General features: G+C 41.5%; 1 protein-coding gene and 1 non-coding gene across 3 annotated transcripts in view; both read right to left on the bottom strand.

The window, feature by feature from the left end:
- Positions 1 to 9206: 9206 nt before the first annotated feature.
- CHMP3 (charged multivesicular body protein 3) overlaps positions 9207 to 21610 on the bottom strand; it is a 61966-nt gene continuing 49562 nt past the window's right edge. For both annotated transcript variants that reach the window (XM_077959079.1, XM_015112797.3), the window contains 3 exons: positions 16054 to 16175; positions 13178 to 13292; positions 9207 to 11659 (listed from right to left, as the gene is read on the bottom strand). In XM_077959079.1, coding sequence (XP_077815205.1) covers positions 11514 to 11659; positions 13178 to 13292; positions 16054 to 16175 — 383 coding nt within the window. In that variant the 3' untranslated portion in view covers positions 9207 to 11513. The remainder of the gene's footprint in view (positions 11660 to 13177; positions 13293 to 16053; positions 16176 to 21610) is intronic.
- LOC114671997 (U6 spliceosomal RNA) lies at positions 20867 to 20968 on the bottom strand. Its single transcript, XR_003722199.1, has one exon. It is a non-coding gene; the product is annotated as a U6 spliceosomal RNA (small nuclear RNA).

Below are 21610 nucleotides of genomic sequence, written 5' to 3'. Positions count from 1 at the left end.
GACGGTGGATCACGAGGTCAGGAGATCGAGACCATCCTGGCTAACACGGTGAAACCCCGTCTCTACTAAAAAATACAACAAACTAGCCGGGCGTGGTGGCGGGCGCCCGTAGTCCCAGCTACTCAGGAGGCTGAGGCAGGAGAATGGTGTGAACCCGGGAGGCGGAGCTTGCAGTGAGCCACTGCAGTCCAGCCTGGGTGACAGAGCAAGACTCCGTCTCAAAAACAAAAAAACAAAAACAAAAAAATAAGAGGTAGATAGAGCCTTTGGGAAATAAGTTATTAGGGCTTCACATGAACATCATGAGTGGGATTAGGGCTTATCAAAGAGGCTCAAGCAAGTTCCTATAACCTTTCGGAAATGTGAAAACACAGCTAGAAGGCACCATCCATGAAGGAGAAAGCAAGCCTTTACCAGACACCAAATCTGCTGCTGCTGCCCTGGTCTTGTGCTTTCCAGCCTCTGGGAAACCTGTGGTACTGTGAGCAATACATTTTTTTTTTTTTTTGTAAATTACCCAGTCTTAAGTATGTTGTTAATAGGAGTCTGAATGGACTATGACAGTTACTGATATGAAATCTTTCTTCTCATTTAATATAGGTATTTATAGCCGTAAATTTCCCTCTGAGCATTATTTTTGCTGCATCCCCTTTGTTTTGGCATGTTATGTTTTCATTTTCATTTATCTCAGGTTTTTTTTTGTTTGTTTTGTTTTTTTGAGACAGAGTCTTGTTCTGTCACCAGGCTGGAGTGCAGTGGTGTGATCTTGGCTCACTGCAACCTCCACCTCCTGGGTTCAAACGATTCTCCTGCCTCAGCCTCCCGAGTAGCTAGCACTGCAGGTGCATGCCACCATGCTCAGCTAATTTTTGTATTTTTAGTAGAGACGAGGTTTCACCATGTTGGCCAGGCTGATCTCGATCTCTTCACCTCGTGATATGCCCGCCTCAGCCTCCCAAAGTGCTGGGATTACAGGCGTGAGCCATGTCTCAGGTATTTCCTAATTTCTCTTGTGATTTCTTCCTTGACCCTTTGGTTAAGACTGTGTTAATTTCCACATATTTGTGAATATTTTAGTTTTCCTCTGTTACTGATTTCTGATTTTATTCCATCCTGGTTGGCAAAGATACTTTGTATAATTTCAGTCTTTTTAAATTTCTTGAGACTTGTTTTGTGCCCATATGGTTTATGCTGGAGATTGTCCCATTTGCATTTGAGAACAGTGTATATTTTGCTGTTGTTGGGTGGGTCATTCTGTATGTCTGTTGGGTCTGTTTCGTATATAGTGTCATCCAAGCCCTCTGTTTCTTTATTGATGTTTTGCCTGGTTGTCATGTTTGTTATTGAAAGTGGGATATTGAAGTCTGCAACTATTACTGTAGAACGATTTATGTCTTCAATTCTGGCAATTTTTACTTCATGTCTTTTGGAAGTTCTGTTGTTAGGTGCATATGTGTTTATAATTGCATATGTGTTTATTATATATTCTTAATGGATTGGTCCTTTTATCAACATGTAATGTCCTTCTTTGGTGTCTTGAAATCTTAAACTGAAATCTGTTTTGTCTGACAATTATATAGATAACCCCAGCTTTCTAGTGGTTACCATTTCTATGGGCTCTTTTCCATCCTTTTACTTTTAACCTTTTTTTCTTTGTATCTAAATTGTCAGCATATAGCTAGATCATGTTTTTTATGCCTTCAATCTGCCTTTTAATTGGAGTTTAATACATTTAGAGTAACTAGATGACTGACTTCTGCTTTTTAGCTGTTTTCTGTATGTTTTATCTGGTTTTTGTTACTTAAAATCCCACCATTACTGCTTTATTTCATATTTAGTTGAAACTTTGTATTGTACCTCCTTTTCTTTCCTTTTGTGTATATTTTTAAGTTATTTTCTTGGTTATTCCCTCAGGAACTGCAGTTAACATCTTAAGCTTTACAAACTTCAGGAGGTTTTCTTGTTTTGTTTTTGAGACAGGGCCTCACTGTGTCACCCAGGCTGGCACAGTCTTGGCTCACTGCATCTGCCACCTGGGCTCAAGTGATCTTCCCACCTCAGTTTCCTGAGTAGCTGGGACTACAGGCATGCACCACCACACTCAACTAATTTTTTTATTTTTTATTTTTTTGTAGAGGCGAGGTCTCACTGTTGCCCAGAATGGTCCCAAACTGCTGGGCTCAAGCAGTCCACGTGGCCACCTCAGCCTCCCAAAGTGCTAAGATTACAGGCGTGAGCCATTGTGCCTGGCTTATAAACTGCCATAGTATACAAAAAGTCTGCCCCTATACATCTTCATCTCTGCTTATTTATAGTGTTATTGTCACAGATTACATCTCTATAGTGTCCATTAACATAGTTTTTTGTTTTTTGTTTTTTTGTTTTTTTTTTTTGAGACAGAGTCTTGCTCTGTCGCCCAGGTTGGAGTGCAGTGGCCGGATCTCAGCTCACTGCAAGCTCCACTTCCTGGGTTCATGCCATTCTCCTGCCTCAGCCTCCTGAGTAGCTGGGACTACAGGCACCCGCCACCTCGCCCGCCTAGTTTTTTGTATTTTTTAGTAGAGACGGGGTTTCACGGTGTTAGCCAGGATGGTCTCGATCTCCTGACCTCGTGATCCGCCTGTCTCAGCCTCCCAAAGTGCTGGGATTACAGGCTTGAGCCACTGCGCCCGGCCTGGATTTTCAATTATTTATGCATATTTGCCTTAAGGCAAAAAATCGGAAAAAAATGAATTACAAACCAGAAGTATAACTGGCTTTTATATTTATTTGGAATTATCTTTACTAGCGCTCTTAATTATTACTTTTTTTGTATGACTTTAAGTTAGTCTAGTGTTGTTTCATTTCAGCCTTAAGGTCTCACTTTAGCATTTATTGTGTGGCAGATCTGCTAAAAACAGACTGTCTTCATTTTTGCTTTTCAGCGAATGTCTCAGTTTCTCCTTCATTCTTGAAGGATAATTTCCCTGGAATATAATTAATTCTTCATTGATAGCTTTTTTCTCCCCAGCACCTTAAATATGTTATCCTTACAGCCTTCTGGCCCTCGTGTATTCTGATAAGAAATTACATTGAGGATCCCTTGTATATAATGAGTCACTTCTCTCTTGCTGCTTTAAATTTTTTTTTTTAAGTTTGTCTATCGTGTCTCCTTGTGGATCCCTTTGGGTTTATCCTGTTTGGAATTGAGTTTCTTGGATTCTTATCTTTCAGATTTTGGAGGTTTTCAACCATTATATCTTCAAATACTGTCCTTTTGTCTCTTTTCCCTCTGACACTGCCATAATGTGTATATTGGTGAGCTTGATGGGCTTCCACAAGTCCTTTGGCTTTTCTTCATTCTTAACTTTCTGTTCCATAGACTGATTTTTTTGAGACAGGGTCTCACTCTGTCACCCAGGCTGGAGTGCAGTGGCATGATCACACTCATTGCAGCCCCAGTCTCCCAGGCTGAGGTGATCCTCCTCCCATTGCAGCCTCCAAGTTGGTGGAAACTACAGGTGTATGCCACTATGCCTGGCTAATTTTTTATTTTTTGTAGAGATGGGGTCTCGCCATGTTGCCAGACTAGTTTCAAACTCCTCTGCTCAAGCAATTCTCCCGCCTTGGCCTCCCAAAGTGCTGGGATTACAGGCATGAGCCACCAAGCCCAGCCTCAGACTGTATTTTTTTCAATTATTCTGTTTTCAAGTTTGCTGATTCCTCCTTGTACCTACTCAAACCTGCTGTTGAACCCCTCTAGTGTATTTTCAAAAATTTCAGTTAGCATACATTTGAGCTCCAGTGGTTCTGTGTGGTTCTATTTTACACTTTCTGTCTCTTTATTGATATTCTGATTTCATTAGTAGTGTTTTCCTGGTTTCCTTTTTAGTTCATTTGTCCATGGTTTTCTTTTACCTCCCCAGCTTTTCTTCCCAGGTTTTAGGCAGTCCACTGTATGTTTCAACTTTAATCTTTCACCTCAGGTAAAAGGTGCACTTTCTTCCTGATTGCCTTACAGTGTTTTCAAGCAATGCCTGCAGCTTTTCTGCCAAGGAGGTTCTCAGGCAAACCAGAGATGAGCACCTTGTGTCAGTCTCCCAGACAGGTTTACGGCAGACACATATAACTTGTGAATAAGGCCTGCTTTGTTCCCTCTGGAACCAAGAACCAGGGTCTGTGGGCTGCTGTATTCAAGACCACTGCCATGCTGGGAGGGGCAAGTAAAAATGACACCAAGTTTTCTTACCATTATTAAGTTTCCTTTTTCTTAATCCAGATTTACTTGGTTGCTTTATAGTAACCTTTGTTTTCCAGAGCTCTGACAAACTGGGTTCAGGCGTGTTCCCCTCTCTGGAAGGATGGGTGTTTGAAGCTGTCTACTCCAACATCTTGCTGATATTCTATAAATCTATTTTTGAAACTATAATTATGTACAGGAAAGAACTTCCTTACTCTAAAAAACAAGGTATTTCCCCACTATGGCCTAGATCTGCATTTCTGAGATGGTTCAGTGGCTGGGGGATGTTAATTCTGATGTCTCAAAAGAAAACTGTATTAGTCAAATAAATTTGGGAAAAGCATATGAAAGCCTTAGAAAAGTTCTCAAGAAAGCCTGTTTTATGTTTATTTTAACCAAACATTTCCAAGTCTAAGATCCTTTTATTACTGATAATAAAGATTACTATTTGAAGAGCACCTGTCACTACAGTAGGACAAGAAAAATGGTCCCAGTTAGTGAAAGCTTTGAAAGCTGTATGATTTGTCAGTTGTGGGACTGGAAAAAGGCCCAAAGCAGACATGACTAGTACTATTTGGAAACAAATGAGTCAGAACCCCATCTCTCCAGGAGTTCCAAGACATTAACACCTGGGAATACATAAAACCAAGGTGCCTAAAGCCATATGAGCTGTATGATTGCTAAGTGTTGTGGAAGACATCTTTGATAGACGAAACAGGGATAGTCAGGTTATAGCCTGCCTGGAGGGAACCACTAGGTGACCACCTCAAGCTGAAAAGTGATTTTTAAAAAGCTATGTTTCAAAACAAATGTGAAGGTGGTATGGAATGATAGTTTGAGTGCCCTTGGAAATGAATAAAATTAGGGCACCAAGTAGATCCTATATGTGTTTGGGGTAAGATGCGAGGCAGGGTGGGTGGGAGCTGATGCTGCTATTGCTGGACTCAAGTTGAGTACCTGAAGATAGATATTTTATTTATTTTTTTATTTATTTTATTTTATTGCACGTCTGTACAACCATCATCATATGCCCTTCTAGGACTAAGTGTCTGACTCACTTTGTCCCCAGTGATGCGTGCGTTAGTCCATTCTCACACCGCTATAAAGAACTACCTGAGACTGGATAATTTATGAAGAAAAGAGGTTTAATTAACTCACAGTTCTGCAGGCTGTACAGGAAGCATGGCTGGGAGGCCTCGAGAAACTTAGTCATGGTAGAAGGGCGAAGGGAAAGCAAGGACCTTCTTCACATGGCAGAAGGAGAGAGCAAGCAAAGGGGGAACTGTGACACACTTAACCAGATCTCATGAGAACTCACTATCATGAGAACAGCAAGGGGGAAATCTGCACCCATGATCCAATCACCTCCCACCAGGCTTCATCTCCAAGACTCAGGATCACAATTCAACCTGAGATTTGGGTGGGGACACACAGCCAAACCATATCATTCCACCCCTGGCCCCTCCCAAATCTCATGTTCTCACATTTCAAAACACAATCATGCCTTCCCAACAGCCCCCTAAAGTCTTAACTCATTCCAGCATTAACTCAGATGTCCCAAGTCAGGTCTCATCTGAGACAAACCAAGTCCCTTCCTCCTATGAGCCTGTAAAATCAAAAACAAGTTACTCCCAAGATACAATGGGAATACAGGCATTGGGGTAAATGCTCCCATTCCAAACAGGAGAAATCAGCCAAAAAGGGGCTATGGGCCCCATGCAAGTCCAGAACCAAGGAGGGCAGTCATTAAATCTCAAACCTCCAGAATGATCTTTGACTCCATGTCTCACATCCAGGCCACACTGGCACAAGGGGTGGGCTCCCAAGGCCTTGGGCAGCTCTGCCTCTGTGGCTCTAAATATGGCCCCTACGGCTGCTTTCACAGGCTGGCGTTAAGTGCCTGCAACATTTACAGGTGCACAGTGCAAGCTGTCAGTGGATCTGCAATGCTGGGGTCTGGAGAATGGTGGCCCTCTTCTCATAGCTTCACTAGGCAGTGCCCCAGTGGGGACTCTGTGTGTGCGCTCCAACCCCACATTTCCTCTCCACACTGCCTTTGCAGCTGTTACTCATGAGGGCTCTGCCTCTGCACCAAACTTCTCCCTGGACATCTAGGCGTTTCCATACATCCTCTGAAATCTAGGTAGAGGTTCCGAAACCTCAACTCTTGCCTTTGCACACCCACCTAACACCACATGGAAGCCACCAAGGTTTGGAGCTTGCACCCTCTGAAGCAGCAGCCCAAGCTGTACCTTGGTCCCTTTTAGTCACAGCTGGAGCTGGAGTGGCTGGGATGCAGTGTGCCATGTTCCAAGGCTGCACAGAACAGTGGGGGCCTGGGCCTGGCCCACAAAACCATTTCTCCCTCCTAGGCTTCCATGCTTGTGATGGGAGGAGCTGCTGTGAAGGTCTCTGAAATGCTCTGGAGGCATTTTCCTCACTGTCTTGGCTATTAGCATGAGAGTCTTCTTATGCAAATTTCTGCAGCCTTGAATTTCCCCCAGAAAATGGGTTTTTCTTTTTTACCACATGGTTGGGCTGCAAATTCTCCAAACTTTTATAAAAGCTCAGCGTTCGTTTTAAATATAAGTTCTACTTTCAGGTCATTTCTTTGTTCATGCAAATGAGCATAGGCTTTTAGAAGCAGTCAGGCTACATCTTGAACACCTTGCTGCTTGGAAGTTTTTTCTGCCAGGTACCCTCTCAAGTTCAGATTTTGCAGATCTCTAGAGCAGGGGCACAATGCCACCACTCTCTTTGCTAAAGCCAAGAGTGACCTTCACTCCAGTTCCAAATAAGATTCTCATCTCCCATCTAAGACCAACTCAGCCTGGACTTCACTATCCATATCACTGTCAGCACATTGGTCACAACCATTCAACAAGTCTCGAAGTTGCAAACTTTCCCTCATCTTCCTGTCTTCTTCTGAGCCCTCGAAACTGTTCCAACCTCTGCCCATTACCCAGTTCCAAAGTCACTTCCACATTTTCAGGTATCTTCATAGCAATGTCCCACTTCTCTGGTACCAATTTTCTGTATTAGTCCATTCTCACACTGCCATAAAAAACTACCTGAGACTGGGTAATTAATGAAGAAAAGCGGTTTAACTGACTCACAGTTCCGCAGGTTATACAGGAGGCATGGTTGGGAAGGCCTCAGGAAACTTACAGTCACAGCGGAAGGGCAAAGGCACCTTCTTCACATGGTGGAATGGGAGAGAGTGAAGCAGGAAGTGCTATACACTTTTAAACAACCACATCTATGAGAACTCACTATCATGAGAACACCAAGGGGAAAATCCACCTCCATGATCCAGTCACCTTCCACCAGGCCCCACCTCCAACACTCAGGATCACAATTCAACATGAGATTTGGGTGGGAACACAGAGCCAAACCGTATCAGTGCCCAACAAAGTGTATGAGGGATAAAGGAATGCATGAACCAACAGTGCTCTTTCCTTACCTGAGAGCAAGAATGGAAAAAACATGACCTCTCAACAATTAAACCAACCCTGTGTTTAGATCATTTTATTTGAGTGGCTGGAAGAGAGGTTATCACTATTCTGGTTATCCAACCATCTACCGAGGTAAAGTTTAATTATCCACCTAAAAAATATTCAAGGATTATGAGCATCCCATAATTCCAACATCATCCTGTGAAGAAACTAGATGGATTAAGGCTATCATAAAACAATAACCTGGCATTGCTGTATGTCAGTTTTTGCCAACTTGACCTGTGGATTCAATGCAATCCCAATCAAAACCCAGCAAGTTATTTTGTGGATCTTGACAAACTGGTTCTAAAGTTTATATGGAGAGGCAAAAGATCAGAATAGCTGGCACAATGTTGAAAGAGAAAAAGATCAGAAGACTGATACTACCCAACTTAATTTAAGACTCATTATAAAGCTACAGTAATCAAGATAGGGTGGTAATGGTGAAAAAATAGACATGATCACTGGAAACAAATCGCCCAGAAATAGCCCCACACAAATATAGTCAACTGATCTTTGACATGGAAGCAAATGCAATACAATGGAGAAAAGACAGTCTTTGCTAGAGGCAGTGGCTCATGTCTAATCCCAGCAACTTGGGAGGCCAAAGAGGAAGGATCGCCTAAGTCCAGGAGTTCGAGACCAGCCTGGGCAATATAGTGAAACCTCATCTCTACAAAAACACCTTTAAAAATTAGCTGAGCATGATGGCATGCACCGGGGGAGGATCACTTGCGCCCAGGAAGCAGAGGTTGCAGTGAGCCAAAATGGCATCACTCTACTCCAGCATGGGTCAACAGAGTCAGACCCTGTCTCAAAAGAAGTCCTTTCAACATCAACAAATGGTGGACAACTGGACACGCACATGCAAAATAAATAAAGAAAAAAAGCAAGCAAGAAAAAACAAATCTAGACACAGACTTTAACACCCTTCATAAAAAGTAAAGTGGATCACAGACCTAAATGTAAAACACAAAACTCCTGGAAGATAACAGGAGAAAATATAGAATGGCTGTGGGTTTGGTGATGATTTTTTAAAATACAACACTAAAGGCACAATCCATGAAAAATACAGATAAGCTGGATTTCAATAAAAATAAAAACTTCTGCTTTGTGAAAGTCGCTGTCAAGATAATGAAAAGACAAACCACAGACTGGGATAAAATACTTGCAAAAGGCACATCTGATAAAGTACTGTTATCCAAAATAGACAACACTTAAAATGCAATAATCAGAAATACGCAATTAAACAATAGGCAGAAGACCTGAAAAGACAACTTACTGAGAAGCAAGCATATGAAAAGACGTTCAACATGTCATGAGGGGACTGCAAATGTCAGTCAATCAGGTACCACCACACAACTATTAGAATAGCCAAAACCCAGGACGCTTACACCACCAAATGCTGGTGAGGGTGTGGAGCAACAGGAACTCATTAATTGATGGTGGGAATGCAAATGGTGCACTTTGACAGTCAAACGAGACAAACCATATGATCCAGCACTGAAGCTCTTGGTATTTATTCAAATGAATTAAAAACATGCCCACAGAAAAACCTGCACACAGATGTTTACAACAGCTTTACACCAAGAAGTCTTTCAATAGGTGAATGGATAAACTGTTCATCTAGACAATGGAGTATTATTCAGTGCTAAAAATAAATGCAGTATTAAGCCATGAAATGACATGGAGGAACCTTAATTGCATATTACTAAGTGAAAGAAGCCAGTCTGAAAAGGCTACATATTGTATGATTCTAATATGACATTCTAGAAAAAGGAAAACTAGGGAGACAGTAAAAAGTGGTTGCCAAAGAATGAGATCATATCCTTTGCAGGAACATGGATGGGCTGGAGGCCATTATCCTTAGCAAACTAATGCAGGAACAGGAAACCAAATATTGCATGTTCTCAGTTACAAGTGGGAGCGAAATAACATGGACACAAAGGAGTAACACACTGGGGCCTACCTGAGGGTAGAGGGTGGGAAAAGGGACAGGACCAGAAAAATAACTATTGGGGACTAGGCTTAGTACCTGGGCACTAAATAATCTGTATAACAAACCCCCTTGTCATGAGTTTACCTGCACATGTACCCCCGAACCTAAAATAATTTTTTTTAAGTGGTTGCTGGGGGATTAGGGAAGAAAGGGATGAACAGGTGAAGCACATAGAAGTTTTAGGGCAGTGAAACTATTCTATATGATTCTATAATTATAGAAGATATCATTATATATCTGTCCAAGTCCATACAATGTAAAACACGAAGAGTGAATCCTCATGTAAACTATAGATTTCAGGCAATAATGATGTGTCTGGTGTGGGATATTGATAGTGGTGGGAGGCTGTGCATGTGTGAGGACGGGATATATGAGAAATTTTTTTGTTCAATTTTGCTGTGAACCTACAACTGATTTAAAAAAATCCTTTATTTAAAAAACTTTTTAAACTATACTCTAAAGATGAAATCAAGAGTAATAGGAGGGTCCTCTGGTCTCAAGAATGACTTCTTTTTTTTTTTTTGGTAGAGGCAGGATCTTGCTATGTTGCCCAGGCTGGTCTTGAACTCCTATTCTCAAGACAGCCTCCTGCCTCAGCCTTGTAAAGCGCTGGGATTATAGGCATGAACCACTATACCCAGCCAAGATTGCCATTTTGTATGATGAAACTGGCAGGACCCCATTGTTTCAAGATTTTGCTACAATATACAAAAACCGATCTGTGAGACAGTGGCTGGTCTTTTTTCCTGCCTGATTAGTTCAGTGCACATACAACTTGGACCAGAGGATCTGCGTTTGAATCCCAGCTCTGATACTTCCCAAACTGAGCTGTTTTCCTTATTTGTAAAGACTAAATGAGATCGCATATGTCAAAGAGCTTCGTAAACTCTCAACACATACAAAGTGCTACTGCTGAAATGATTTATAAATGTATCTTAAGAATGTCCCAGATGAGTGAATGTTGGTTAGGATGCATGACCACACCTTAGTGTGCTCCTGGTCAGCTCCTGACTTTGAGAAAACACGGATAGGAAGGCCCATGTCCCATGCACAAGACAACCAGCTCAAAGCAGGGACAGGCAGTGAGAGGTGAAAGAGACCTAGTCCTACAGCTGTCTGATCTGGGTGCAACTTGCAATGGGAAGGAAGGGACAGAAGCTCTAAATAGACCCACATACACACCCCAGGACATACTACAGCCACCAGCCAACAGGACAAGCGGCACAATTCCCAAGCATTCTCTTGGTTAAACAGATAAAAGAATGGCTGCCATACCATGTCTGTGAAAGCTGGGGAGCAGCATCCACAGAGCAGAAGTCAGTTCTGCTGAGCTTCCAAATCCCATATGCCTGGCCATCGCAACTCTTTCCACGCCCAACAAATGAAGCAATCTGGGGCAGCCAACACCTTGAAAGTTTACTGCACAGGGCAATCTACAATGGGGCCAAGTGCTAAAGCAAAAATTTATTAAAATTCATTTATGCAGTGTTTTATAGACAAAAGTAGAGTCTTCGACATTCACGCCATCACCTGTATTTTCAGAACTGCTTCATGAGAAGATGGATTTCTTTGTCCTCCCCACAATAAGATATTTCTGTACATACTCCTAAAAATGATGCATTTATTTACACCACGTTTACAAGAACAATCCCTTTGTGATCCCAAAACCTGGGCAGAGAGTGAAAAGAGACAAACAGAACCTTCTCCAAAATGGTCCTCACAACGGAGGTGTAGTGCAAGAGATACATAAAATGGCAGCTCTTGAGAGGAGTGTGAGCACACCCAGCGGGGTAGGCAGCCCCTAGCTGCGGAGTGTGGCCAGCCGGGACTGCATAGCCTCCAGAGCCTCTTCCTCCTCCTCCTCCTCATCTGAGGCAGCCATTGCTCCTGAAGGTTCTGGCTCTGGAAGGGCATCGGTCACTTTACTGGGTGCTTTGCCCAAGGCCCCTGAAAAGAAAGAGCGAAGATGAACACCACATTGGCTTAAGGAAGCAGCCCCTCAATCTTCCCTGCCTTTCATTCCTGGACCAATCTGACCAGATACAAGAATGGGACCGTAAATCAAGTTGTTTTGGGGGGTTTTACTCACTCTGGGAAATGTGCAAATAGCTACCTGTAATGATGCCAAAGTCATAATAATTGTAAGGATTTTAAGAATCTTGGTTCTGAAGCTCCTCATCTAAATTCCTAAATGCTACTGAAAACTTTAAATCTTCTTTCTGAATAAAACTAAATTGTTTCTAAATCTTCACAAAATATTTTCTTGAAGTAACTGTCTTCCTTTCCCCAACAACTTAAAACCAACAAATGAACAAAAATTAAACCCCACCATTTTTTAAACATAAAACTCAGAAAATCTAGAAGTAAAAAGTTTAAAAACTCATTAACCATCACTTGGAGATTACCATTTTTATCATCTCCCTTCCAGACTTCTATAGACATGTTTTTACACAAAAGTATGTATTTCAGTTAAAAGGCTTTAATCACATGTTGTAAATATCTTTCCATGTTAATGAGTATATTTCTGTATCATCTATCACAATATATAGTATACCATTAAAATAAATATAACATAAATGATTTTATTTTTATTTCAAACTTTTTTTTTTTTTTGAGACAGGATGTCTGTGTCACCCAGGCTGGAGTGCAGTAGCATGATCATGGCCAACTGCAGCCTGGACCTCCTGGGCTCAAGCAATCCTCCCACCTCAGTCTCCCAAGCAGCTGGGACTAAGGCATGTGCCACCACACCCACCTAATTTATATATTTTTTGTAGAGATAGAGTTTCACCATGTTGCCCAGGCTGGGCTCCTGAGTTCAACCAATCCACTTGCCTCAGCCTCCCTCAAAAAGTGTTGGGATTACAGGCATAAGCCACTGCACCTGGCCTTCAAACTTTTCATTGTTATAAAGAATGCTACTACAGACATCCTTGAGTTAAATATTTCAGCACATTCTTAATTATTTCATTAAACTCCCAGAAGTCAATCTGTTAGGTCAAATACTTTTTTTTTTTTTAATACATATTTTTTTGAGATGGGATCTCACTATGATTGCCCAGGCAGGTCTCAAACTCCTGAGCTCAAGTGATCCACCCACCTCAGCCTCCCAAAGTGCTGGGATAACAGGCGTGAACCACTGCACCTGGCGAGGGCAAGGGCTTTTGAATGGCTACGGTCAAATCGCTTTCGAGAAAGTCTATACCAATTTAAAATCCCAACAGCAGTATATGAGAGCAGTATCTTCCTTTAAAATCAAGAAAACTCTAAAAATTTTAAGAATTGTGTTTTTTTAAAAGATGGTTATGGATATTGTGCTTATTTTTCAAGAAATAAGCTGTACACTCTAAAATGTTAAAAATGTAGAAGGGAGTTAATGCCTAAAGAAAAAGCTACTAGCTAATTTAGTGAATGCAGGAAGAATGGCCATAAAAGGAGAAGAAAGGAGGGATCTCATGGTCATACCTGCTGTAATTTCAAACAGAATTCTGTCAATTTCCATTTCTGCTGCTTCCTCCATTTCTTCCTGATCGTCCATGCTTTCAAAAGTGTCCTCTAACATCTCTTCTATGATCCCAGCCTAAACACAGAATAAATATGTCACTTCGGTCAACTGTTAAATCTGTTCCCATCAGACACCCTACATATCACCTAGACCGAGCTCGAGCCTAAGTCCAGTCCATCCTTTCAAGGGCTGACACACAAGACAGCTGGCCAAGGAAACACTGGATGTTGTCCTCTCTGCAGAAATGCAAAACCCCCAAAGGGAAACGGCTCTCTAAATTTAACACCCTAGGGGTGGGGATTGCTACTACTGGCTGTCAGCAGAGCTTCCTAAAGTAACCCAGACTCAATATAATGGCAGCACCTGAGAAACAGCTCGCTGACAGATGAGTGTATTTCCAGTGCCGTTTTGGGAAGCATCTGCCCTAACGCTGCAAATATAATTCGTGAACACAGGGGTTGGAATATGGTATGAAAAGTAGTTGGAGCCGTAGTAGACGCTGTGATAACAAATGCCAACAGCAGGGCAGAAGCCAAAAAAGGCCTGGAGAGGACTTCAACTTGTCCAGGTTACATCTGCCAGAATGGGGTAATCTGTAAGGATCAATTAACCAAAATCTGATCACCCACTCCTGGGAGGACTAAGACAATATTTCTGGACCCAACAAAGTAAAGGCCAGACACTTTTCTGGAAGTCCTGTGCCTGGCAGCGTGCAGGAGCCAGCCAGTCAGCCTCCTCTGTTCTCAAGGCAGCACGGCACCACTGCAGGACACAAGCAAATAGCTTTAACACTGGCCCAACCCAACCTAGCCCTGCAGTCTTTGTGCTCAGCAGTTCCTCAGCTCCCAGATAGGGCCCTATTGAATGTTCTTTGTTTGTTACTGAAGCAAAGGGTTGGAACAGCAACCTCCAAAGTCAACAAGGGGGCTGCTGACATCCCTGGGCAGAACAGGTACTGGGGGGTTGAGTGGCTGTGGTGGAGGGCATGGGTTCAGGTTTCTGAGAAGCTGCTAGAAAAAGAAAACCCTGGTTGTCTTGCCACCTGAAAAAACTAAGTCCCTTGCTTTGTACCTTGACGTTCTGGTGATTCAAGGAGCAGAAAGTCACATGTACCAGCTCCGGCCCTGGCTCCCTTGTACTCAGCCAGGGTACAATTCTCAGTGACTATGCTGAAGGGTTCAGATTTAAAGCAACCCTCTATCCTGCCTGCCTGAATCTAACTAGCACCCTATTCTGCCCATCCTCATATCCGTTTTATCCAACCAAAATGAACAAATAAATTCAAGTTCATGTTCACCCAGGTGGAACCCTAGGGCCTTCCTGAATGGGATCATCTTAGTACTGGGAGCTACTGTAAAAGAAGTGCAATAAATGCTTGCTAATTGGTTAAAAAGAGTCCACCAGAATCCTAACTGTAATAGCCCTTCACACTCTGGAGGCAGAAGTTGTCATTTATTTATTCATTCAATCAGCAACGATTCATCAAAGTCCTGCTCTGTGCCACACAATAGGCCTGGGGATAAACGGAATGACTAAGATGTATTCCTGCCCTTGTGAAGCTGAGCCCCTACTGGGGCCTTCGGAATCTACCAGACGCAAGCCTTCTTCCAAATCTGTATTACTCCCAGTATTCAGAAACCATTATGAAAAAGATCCCAGATTCTGAAAAAGGCTTCCCTCTCAGATCCTGGTGGCTCTGAGTTAAAATGAGCAAGCCTGAAGGCACTCCAAGAATGATCTTATTATCTGGTTCTAGATGAACAGTGATCACCAACTTGGGGGCAAGACACCTACATGCTATTTGTAAAGGACATACCCTCCTGACCCATTCCTTCCTTACTGCTACTGCCCAAGGACTTCTCATTCAAACAACCTGGGCCCTGGGCTTTCTATGTTGTTTTTCTGCAATTTTCTTTTCCAGCCCCTCTCTCCCATGCCCTAAACCCTGTATACAATTCAAGTTCATAAATGAAATTCACTGAGACTAAGGGAGGCGATTTCTACGCACAGCCTCTATACAAGAATTTGAGGTGTACACTCTTGGTTGTCAGTCACAGGTCTGAAGCATGAAACAGCATCTGTGTGAGGGACCTCCCATCCTCATTTCCACTGTGACAACTCAAGTGATAAGGTCAGACATCAGTGCCCCAACTCCAGATCTTCACTTACAACCAAGGTGACCTTAGGGAAACTACCTGATGACCCAAAGACTCAGTTTCTGTCTATGTAAAAAGAGGATAAAAATCCCTCCCTCTCAAGATGGCTAGAAGAACAGACTAGGAGATAGGACAGTATGTGGCTGCCGGGGCTCGGCAACAATGCCTTCTTTATCCCTGTCCTTGTCTGAAGGCCACGAGTACAGGTCCTTGCCAGACCCTGATTCTGGGGGTGGCAGGTATTTACATGCTTTCTATTGATTCTCAGTCTTTCCTTTTTTAGTTTAAAACAGGGATCAGCAAATTTGACCTGCTGCTGCAGGCCAAATATGGTCTCTGCCTGTTTTTGTAAATCAAGTTTCTTTCCTTCTCCTTGCCTATGTTGGACCCTACAAACTTTATTTCCTTGATCCCTAAATGGTTGCTCCTTGGATCCCCCACCTCCTCTAGAGCTCTGGGTAGACTTTTGCTACTTCTACAGAACACTCTGGCAATCTGACCCAGACTCTGCCATGCTGAGCTCAAATGGTTTCGATCAATGTTAACAGCTACTCCTTAAAATTAATTCTGTCTAGCAGGTGTAGTCTGTTCATCCCCACCCACCCTCATCCCTGGACCACTGCTACTTGCTTAGAGTGACTCCGGGGTTTGGAAAGGAAAGCAGGGCTAGCCTAAGTCACCTTCATCATTTCTTTGGACAACTCCCTCATGGTGGCCTGAATTTCTGGAATCTTCACAAGACTTTGCATGGCCTTCATCACTTCTGTGCTCTTCTGCAAGGAACCAGCCACTCGCAAGACCGCTGAAAGATAATGTGTACAGTCAGGATTGTTCAACAGGATGGAATAAAGAGACACAGCCAAATTATGAGCCATTCCAATAAATAACAGCAGTAGCAGATGGACACCCAAGGTTATTTGTGTGCCTTTAAATTAATTACTGTCCTTGTTGACCAAGAGACTGACTTTTCTAAATTGTATGCTATCTGGGTTACTACTGATGTGAATTCAGTGAGCATGCACACCAGATGACCAATCTGGAGAGTGGCCTGAAGCCACTCTTGACTTTTAGGAAAAGAAGCCAGCTTGGAGTAACTGTGACACCCAGGAAAATCACAAATGGGAGGAACAGCTCCAGACCTTCTAAAGGCCACACTAGAAAAGAGAAGGCTTTAGGACCCAAGTAGAGCTCCCCATTCACCAGCCTATGGACAGTGTCTGTTCGGTATGGAGCCAGCTTATCACTGGTCCTCAGAAAAATGAGAGCAACTAGGATAGATACAGTGAATATGTGTATGTGTGTCAGTGTGAGGTGGTTCCTTACTAGAGAAAAACCTTCTGTAGTCTGAGATTATATGCCTACTATAATCTTCTTTATAAGAAATCATGGTAGTATCAAAAGATCATTGCCCTACTCTCAATGTCTTTAACATGTCAAAGAGTTGGCAACCATCCAAACCTGTTTTAGAATTTCTGAGACTTGAAGTTCTGAGAGCTGTCATATACAAGCTGTTCCCTAAAACTGGCGCACAGACTTCCTTCCTCCTGGCTAAATCAGGAGTCACTATAGGTTTACCTCTGGTGGAATCCAGACCCTAGGAAGCTTTCACATCTAAGGGAAAGCAAGAGTGACCAGAGAAATGCCTGACATTTATAGCACTATGTTTTTTCTAAAGGAGTAAGGGAGTTTGCTAGTTGCAGAGAACTCTTCATTTCTCTTAACACTGAAATGGGAAAATAAAATATTTATTAATATTAGTAGAATGACAGAGGAAGTGTCAAGAATCTGTGAGGCTGAAATAAGCAATAAATTACATATGCCATTAAAATGATATAAAAAGTTATAGAATGTTAAAAGTTATTATTGATTATATAAAGATGGGAAGAAAAGCGTAAAAATAAAGCAAATTCCATCCAGTTTTGTTTATAAAGCCTGATGTCTACATGAGCCTGTAGTTGTATTATTTTATAATTTGTGTCCTGATACATCCTTATACATATTATAAGTTGCATTATTATTTGCATCCTGAGTCTGTAACCCAGAGAGAGTACCTGAACATGGTATGTGTTCAATAAACTTCTTTGAGCTGAATTAGTGAAAATAAGTAAACAGATGGGAGACATGGAAAAAACTATGACTACAGAAGTATTTAAACACTGAGTCATTTGTATTTTGAAAAAGGTATAAATTTCTCATTATTAGAAGGTACAAGAAAGGAAGAGTCAATGTTGTAGGAAAAAGAGGACGCAAAAATAAACTTAGAAATAAAACTTACTACAAAAACATTCAAGTTGATAACCAATCAAAATGGATTAGGTAAGTGGATTTTTAAAAGGCCAGACTAATTTTATGTTGTACACTTGAAACTCAAGACAAAGGTGGTCACTATGGTTTGAATATGTCCCCTCCAAAATTCAGGTATTGCCACTGTGATAGTATTAAGAGGTGGAGCCTTTAAGAGGTGATTAGGCCATGAGGTTCTACCCTCGTGAATGGATCAGGTGCCCTTAGAAAAGGGCCTGCAGGAGGCAGTTTGTTCTCCCTTGCCCTTCCTCCTGCCATGTGAGACCACAGCATGCCTACCCTCCAGAGAATGCAGCCCTTACCAGACAACCAACCCTGCCAGCATCTTGAACTTCCCAGACTCCAGAACTGCATAAAATAAAATTCTACTCTGAATAAATAACTCAGTCTCAGGTATTCTGCTATAGCAGCACAGAACAAACTAAGGTATTAAAAAAAATGTATTTCCTATGTTCCAAAAGGAAAAATGAAATAAGAAGGTATGGCAGGTAAAAATTATTTCATAATAAAAATAGCCAAACCTTCAAAAGAATGAGAAGGCAAGCCACAAGCTGCAGGAAAATATTTGCAAAAGACATATGTGATAAAGGACTGCTATCCATAACATACAAAGAACTCTTAAAACTCAATAATGAGAAAATAACTGAACTTAAAAATGGTCAAAAGACCTGAACAGATAACTCACCAAGATGATATATTAATACAAATGGCAAGTAAGCATATGAAAAGATGTTCAACATCTTGTATCATTTGGGGACTAAATTAAAACAATGAGATACCACCAAAAACCCATTAGAATGGCCCAGTCCAGACCACTGACAATACCAGATGCTGGTGAGAATGTGCCGCAACAGGAACTCTCATTTATTACTGATGGGAATGCAAAATGGTACAGCCACTTTGGAAGACAAAGCCAGACACACACCTACCATATGATCCAGCAAGTGTGCTCCTTGGTATTTATCCAAATGAATTAAAAATAGGTCCACAGAAAAACCTGCACACGGATGACTTATAGCAGCTTTATTCATAACTGCCAAAACTTGGAAGAAACCAAGATGTCTTTCAGCAGGTGTATGGATAAACAAACTGGTACATTCAGACAATGGAATAGTATTCAGTACTAAAAATAAATGAGCTCTAAAAGCCATGAAAAGACATGGAAGAAACTTAAATGCATATTACTAAGTGAAAGAAGCCAATCTGAAAAGGCTACATATTGTATGATTCCAACTATATGACATTCTAGAAAAGGCAAAACTATGGAGACAGTAAAAAAAAAAATCAGTGGTTGCCAAGGGTTAGTAGGGAAAAAAGATGAATAAAGACAGCACAGAGAATTTTTCGGGCAATGAAACTACTTTGTATTTACTGATACTATAATTGTGGATATCATTATACATGTGTCCAAACCCATAGAATGTACAACACCAAGAGTGAATCCTATGTAAACTATGGACTTTGGGTGATAACAACATGTAAATAGAGGTTTACTAATTGTAACAAATGTACCACTCTGGTGTGGGATGTTGATAGTGATGGAGGCTATGCACGTGTGAGGGCAGGGGTACATGGATCTTCTGTACTTTCTATTCAATTTTGCTCTGAATCTAAAACTGTTCAAAAAATAAGTTTACTAAAAAATAAAAACAACTATACCCTGAAGGTGAAATCAAGAGTAATAGAAGGGCCATCTGTATTCAAGATTGCCATTTTGTATGATGAGACTGGAAGGACTCCAGTCCTTAATATCAGTAGAATGCAGTAGAATGCAGCAACACCTGGCATCAGGCGTTTCCTCCAGAATCTACAAAACCAACATGCCAGAGAGTCGTTGGGCTTTTTTTCTGCCTGATTATTCTAGTGTACGTATGACTTAGACTAGAGATAACTGGGTTTGAACCCCATCTCTGCCATTTCCTCACTGTCATCTTCAGCAAGCTGAATTGTTTTCCTTATTTGTGAAGATTGAATGAGATCACATGTCAAAGAGCTTTGTAAATTCTCACACACATACAAATATAAAGTGCTACTGCTGAAGCAGTTTATAAATGTATCTTAAGAATGTCCCAGATGAGTGGGACTTGGTTAGGATGCATGACCACACCTTGGTGTGCTGCTGGTCAGCTCCTGACTCTGAGAAAGCACTGATGGAAAGGCCCATGTCACACGTACAAGATAACCAGCTCGAAGCAGGGACAGGCAATGAGAGGTGAAAGAGGCCTAGTTCCACAACTCTGCTATAAGCCACTGTAGTAAAGTTTTCTGTTATTTGCTGCTGAACATATTCCTTAGCTAATACTACAAAAAAAAGCAAAAATATCACCCATTATGTTTTATGAAGTATATGTAACACTAATTCTAAAGTCTGAACAAAACTCTAATCATAGAGTTGCCAGATAGTATTCTAATGAACTCAGGTGCTATTTAAAATACTAAAACTATCCTCAAATAGATTGTACAAACCCATTAAGACCAAAGTAGATTCACATTCAATAGGCATGGGTGGCTTAATCTAAAAATACCACATTCAAAAACCAAGAACACATATTAAACACTAAAATATAAATGGCATCAGAGTAGTGACTGCGTCCCACTATGTTAACAATATGCTGAGTGTACAGAATGCAATCAACAAATAGATGCTGAATAAATAAATGAATCAATCCATAAACAAAGCATTATTTAATGGTAGAAAGTCCCAGAAAGCATGTGTTAGACTGAAACAGAAATTCCTGTCTAAAATCTTCAAAAGACCACAGCGTTCAAAGTATCATTATATATTTAATTAAAATGCCAAATTTCATGCTTAAAAATGGTTAAAATGGCAAATTTTCTTATGTATATTTAACTATAATAAAAAACTTTCCCCACATCCCCCCCCCAAAAGGTTAAAATTTTACAGCAACATTACTAAGTCAGCAATGTAAAAATTAGTTGATCACATTTAAAACTACAAAGATCAAAGTTACACAGAGAGGAATATGAAATAAACTGAGCAGCATTCCATTGGTCACAGCTCTTTTTGTTGAAATGCCTTCCCTACCCCAGGCCTGTCTGCAGATCTCTCTGGATTCAGGCTCTCTCCAACTTCAGGGCCTCTCCACATGGTCCTCCCTCAGTGTGGAGTGCCAGTCCCACTGACAGCTCCATAATGTAGAGGCTTGGTGGACAAAGTTAAAAAAAAAAAAAAAAAGGGAGTGCTTCAAAGTTTGTATTTATCCTTGTGCAGGGCCACATTAATCTTCTCAGTAGTGTTTCAATTTTAGTATATGTGCTGCCCAAGAAAGCTGGAGTGCAGTGGTGCGATCTCAGCTCACTGCAACCTCTGTCTCCCGGGTTCTAAGCGATTCTCCTGCCTCAGCCTCCCAAGTAGCTGGGATTACAGGCACACGCCACCACACTTGGCTAATTTTTGTATTTTTAGTAGAGGCGGTGTTTCACCATGTTGGCCAGGCTGGTCTCGAACTCCTGACCTCAGGTGATCCACCTGCCTCAGCCTCCCAAAGTGCTGGGATTTACAGGCGTGAGCCACTGTGCCTGGCCACTAGATTCCTTTTATTTGGAGGAAGACTCACTATTTTATTTCCAGTGCCTAGCACTGTGCCTGACATGGCCGACAAGCATTTGTTGAAAAAACCAATAAATGAATTTAACACTGAGGTGGTTTTATAAAGACTCAAGTGCTCCTACATAGAATGAAAGATTTAGTATTGGGTCTGAAATATGTTTTTTCTTTCTTGTATTGATCAGAAAACTTCCAGAACATTATTTTTAAAAAAAATTTCGGCTGGGTGCAGTGGCTCACCCCTGTAATCCCAACACTTCAGGAGGCCAAAGCGGGTAGATCACGAGGTCAGGAGATAGAGGCCAACATGGTGAAACCCTCTCTCTACTAAAAAATACAAAAACTAGCTGGGTGTGGTGGTGTGC

The sequence above is a fragment of the Macaca mulatta genome, chromosome 13 (genome assembly GCF_049350105.2).
Source record: "Macaca mulatta isolate MMU2019108-1 chromosome 13, T2T-MMU8v2.0, whole genome shotgun sequence".
Classification (NCBI taxonomy): Eukaryota; Metazoa; Chordata; class Mammalia; order Primates; family Cercopithecidae; genus Macaca; species Macaca mulatta.
This window is presented reverse-complemented; position numbering and strand designations above follow the sequence as displayed.